Source organism: Entamoeba invadens, assembly GCF_000330505.1.
Source record: "Entamoeba invadens IP1 unplaced genomic scaffold scaff_1105074724941, whole genome shotgun sequence".
In the NCBI taxonomy this organism is placed as follows: Eukaryota; Evosea; order Mastigamoebida; family Endamoebidae; genus Entamoeba; species Entamoeba invadens.
The window spans coordinates 1-3,973 of record NW_004443585.1 but is presented as its reverse complement, the minus strand read 5'-3'; the positions used below and the strand labels follow the sequence as shown (position 1 = coordinate 3,973).

At 26.1% G+C, this 3,973-nt stretch overlaps 1 protein-coding gene across 1 annotated transcript; it reads left to right on the top strand.

Moving 5' to 3' along the window:
* Positions 1-2,205: 2,205 nt before the first annotated feature.
* EIN_275710 (hypothetical protein) lies at positions 2,206-3,201 on the top strand (the record flags this gene model as incomplete). The annotated part of the gene is made up of 1 exon (XM_004259235.1): positions 2,206-3,201. The coding sequence occupies one exon, from the start codon at positions 2,206-2,208 to the stop codon at positions 3,199-3,201; it is 996 nt and encodes a 331-aa protein (XP_004259283.1).
* Between the last annotated feature and the right edge of the window lie 772 nt (positions 3,202-3,973).

Here is a 3,973-nt window from a genome sequence, read left to right as displayed (position 1 = left end):
AATAAAATTGCCTTTTTGAATAATTAACATTTAAATTGTATTATTTTTACAAATCTAACACAACAACTTCTTCATGATGTGATTCATATTATTTGGTTGTTATTTTATTCAATAATTTTTGTTATTTTCAATGTTTTTTTATTAAAACAAATATAAAAATACTATTATATAAACATTTTATTATTATTATTATTATTATTATTATTATTATTATTATTATTATTATTATTATTATTATTATTATTATTATTATTATTATTATTATTATTATTATTATTATTATTATTATTATTATTATTATTATTATTATTATTATTATTATTATTATTATTATTATTATTATTATTATTATTATTATTATTATTATTATTATTATTATTATTATTATTATTATTATTATTATTATTATTATTATTATTATTATTATTATTCATTTTCTTAATATTGAAAAATAATGCAATAATCAATAATTTCAAGACCCAATTTCATTTTTATGTGAAGAAGGTAAACATAAAAAAATCATTGGCAACACTCCTATATATTGATGTTACTATTTCCTTATTTGTGTTAGATTATTAAAGCTTGATTTTAAAACTTAAGATTAGTAAAATGACTTTTTGTGTTATATGTTTATATAAATTATAATAAAGATGTAATAAAGAAGAAATTATAATGTTTTTTTTTAATTTTTTGAATGAATAAATAAAGACACCTTCAATAAAAAAAATAATGTAAATTAAATGATATTTTATGTTAAATTAATTAATTATTTATACATACGAATATATACATAAAATTATGTTGTTGTAAATAAATAAAAACCCTGTAATAAACTCATTATCGTACAGCTTTGATAAAAAATGACCTGATTTATATATTTAGACAATAACAAGTATTCTAAATATAGATTATTTATTTAAAAAAATTTCATAATCTTAATACCAAAAAAATTAATTAAACACTAATAAATCTACATTTGAAATAATGCCCATTATTATTTATTGGTTATTTTAGTTACTAGTTATTTTATTTTAAATTGGGCGATAATGGAAAGTTGTATTTCACCCATTTTACTCCACTCATTTTGTTCGGTTACTTTTATATCCATTTTGATATTAATAACGATAATTTTTTTGTTTAATATTTAATAAAGTCGATATATTTGCTGGATATTGTTGAAAAATTACATAAGAAGAAACAAATACAAAAAAAAACGAAAAAATGCGACAAGTAAACTTTTGGATATATCGGAATTCAGTATAACATGATATGAATACAACATCTTCTTTTTTTCTTTTTCGTAGTTTTGTTTATCCGATATAATAGCCAATATAAAATTGACATGGAAAATTTCAAGAAAACGAAAAAAATTCAAAAAAATGGAAAAAGTCAGAAACTTCTGACTTTTTCTGAAGTAATTTGTTACAACATTTGGAGGTCTTTGACTGGTCATTTTTATAGTTTCCAAATTATAAATAGATGGTTGTTCCTTTGATTTGAGTTTTTTTATTAAAAGAAAATTCATCGCAAAAATACACTTTTTTACAGGCAAACTGGTTTTCAACATTAAAAGTGTTATATTCTGTGATTTAAATAATCATAAGAGTTGTTTTGGGAAGCAAAGATTAGGGTGGTGCTTTTATCCCAAAAATGAATATACCATTTAACAAAATGGTATTTATAACAAAATAAACTATTAATAATAGTTGATTTTTGGATAATTAAAAAAACGACAAAAATGAATACGAAAAAGCAAATAAATTATGACTTTTCCTGATTTGTTGTATAAAATTTAAGTACTTTCAACTATTTTCTAAAGACAACAAAACAAACATTTTAACAAAAAATTAAGGATAATTCAAGTAAAAAATGGGTAAAAATTAACTTGTTTTTTATCACTCCATTCCAAATGAATTTGATTTTTATAGAACCAAAGAACCATTTTACAGTTATTTTGATTCTTCATCTTTGTTTCTTGACTTTACCGTTCGATTTTCATCAAGTAAATGTTCAAAGATCAAATAGATTCCCGGAAATTGCTCAAATTCTCCTTTAAAAAAAGATTAGATAAATATAGGCCTTTAAACCCGAAAGTCCGTCCTCTTCATTATAACACCAAAGACAATTTGATTGGAGAAGATCACTTCCGTCATATAAAAACACTTTGTTGACCTTCAAAAGACCATACCAATAGAAATTTAAGAGATGACACAACTCTCTCGATATCACATGATGGTCGTCGCAAAGTACTTTAACACACTCAATGACTTTATTACAGTCGAAAACATCAATAAGCGGTATACCCACTTTATGGAACTCTTCCATTACAATCCAATACCATTAACTTGGAACACTATTAAGCACTTCTCATATATCGAAACACTTCATTTATACACACAAACAGACGAATCCTTTGGTAATCAAATTGCAAGAAAAAGCACTGAAAATAACAACGAAGAGAACACTGAAAACAAACGAGTGACACTGAAGGTCGATTTCTTTCAAATTGTTGTTTGGTACCAAGTCACTGCGACTTTAGAAGACTCGAAAAAGGACGACAACGTCCTCTTCAAGAACGTCGTCTTCACAAAAGACGACGAGAAAGTGTTGGGGACAAAAATGTCTGAAAACGTTCGTTCGATTGCAAGCAAAGCGTTTCAGAAGAACACGAAGATCGTCGAACTGTCGCGCCAACGCGTCCAAAAGAATTTCTTGCACTTCTTTAAAAGTGAAAGTCTTGAGAATAACAGTGACACGAAAAAGAGTCACATTCATTTCATTGAACTCCCAAAGTCAATTTGTTCTCTCGGCGCTTTTACATTTGCGGAGTGTTGCAATTTGAAGATAGTGAAACTCCCGAGGTTCCTCGTGGAAATCGGCGACTACTGTTTCTTCAATTGTGTTGCACTCGAAGAGGTGGAGCTCCCCGAGTCGCTCAAAAAACTTGGCGACAGCGCTTTTGCTAATTGTGAAAGAATCAAAAAAGTGAAAGTCCCGGAAAGCGTCATAGAAATTGGAAGCAACTGCTTTGGAGGGTGCAAGAACTTGCAGGAAGTCAAACTCCACAAAACACTGAGGAAGATCGGGAACTTCGCTTTTTCCAAGTGCAAAAAGTTGACGCAAATTTTGGTACCAAAGGAGACCAAGTGCGTCGGGTTGTACGCTTTTGAGAGTGACACAAAAACTATTCAAACGTTATAATTAAAAATAGAAATTCATCATATTGTGTATTGTATCAAACTTTTTGCGTTTGATAAGTTTGTAATGCACACCAACACTACATGTGGTGTAAATCAATGTATGTTTTGAGTTCTTTATTTGTTTCTCGATGTTTTCATGGTTTTTAATATAACTACCATAGAATATAATACAGAAAAACCTTCCAAAAGTGGGTATTTTTTAGAGTAAAAATAAAATTCTTTAATAAGTCGTAATTAAGGTTTGATTGGCTAAATGACTTCTCTTGAAAGAACAATAATTACAACACACTTCCGATTTTGGGAAGTTGTACTGGATTTATATTTATAAAATAAGAGAAATATACTAAAAATACAAGAAAACAAGTAAACTCGAAATTGTCTCTGCTAATAGTTTCAAAATAATTAAATGTTCACAATAATTAACAGTTATTAAATTAGTTTTTCTTTGTCAATGTATACAGTCAAAGGCATCTATTTGTCGTAATTATAATTGTCGAACGCGTTTGTTTGTCGCACAATTGGCCAATCATTTGGGTGTACGACATTTAAACATTTTGTTAATCTATCTGTAACTTATGTTTAATCAATGATTTAATAAAAATAAATTATAATGAAAAAAGACTTGTCTATATAATTCACTCATCCACAATAAATAAAAATGTATATTATTGCAAGATTTACAACATTCAAACACAATTACTGGATCGCTTTAAAATTTAAAATTATTTTATTTATAGAATAATATAATTATTAATTATTGTATTTAACTATAT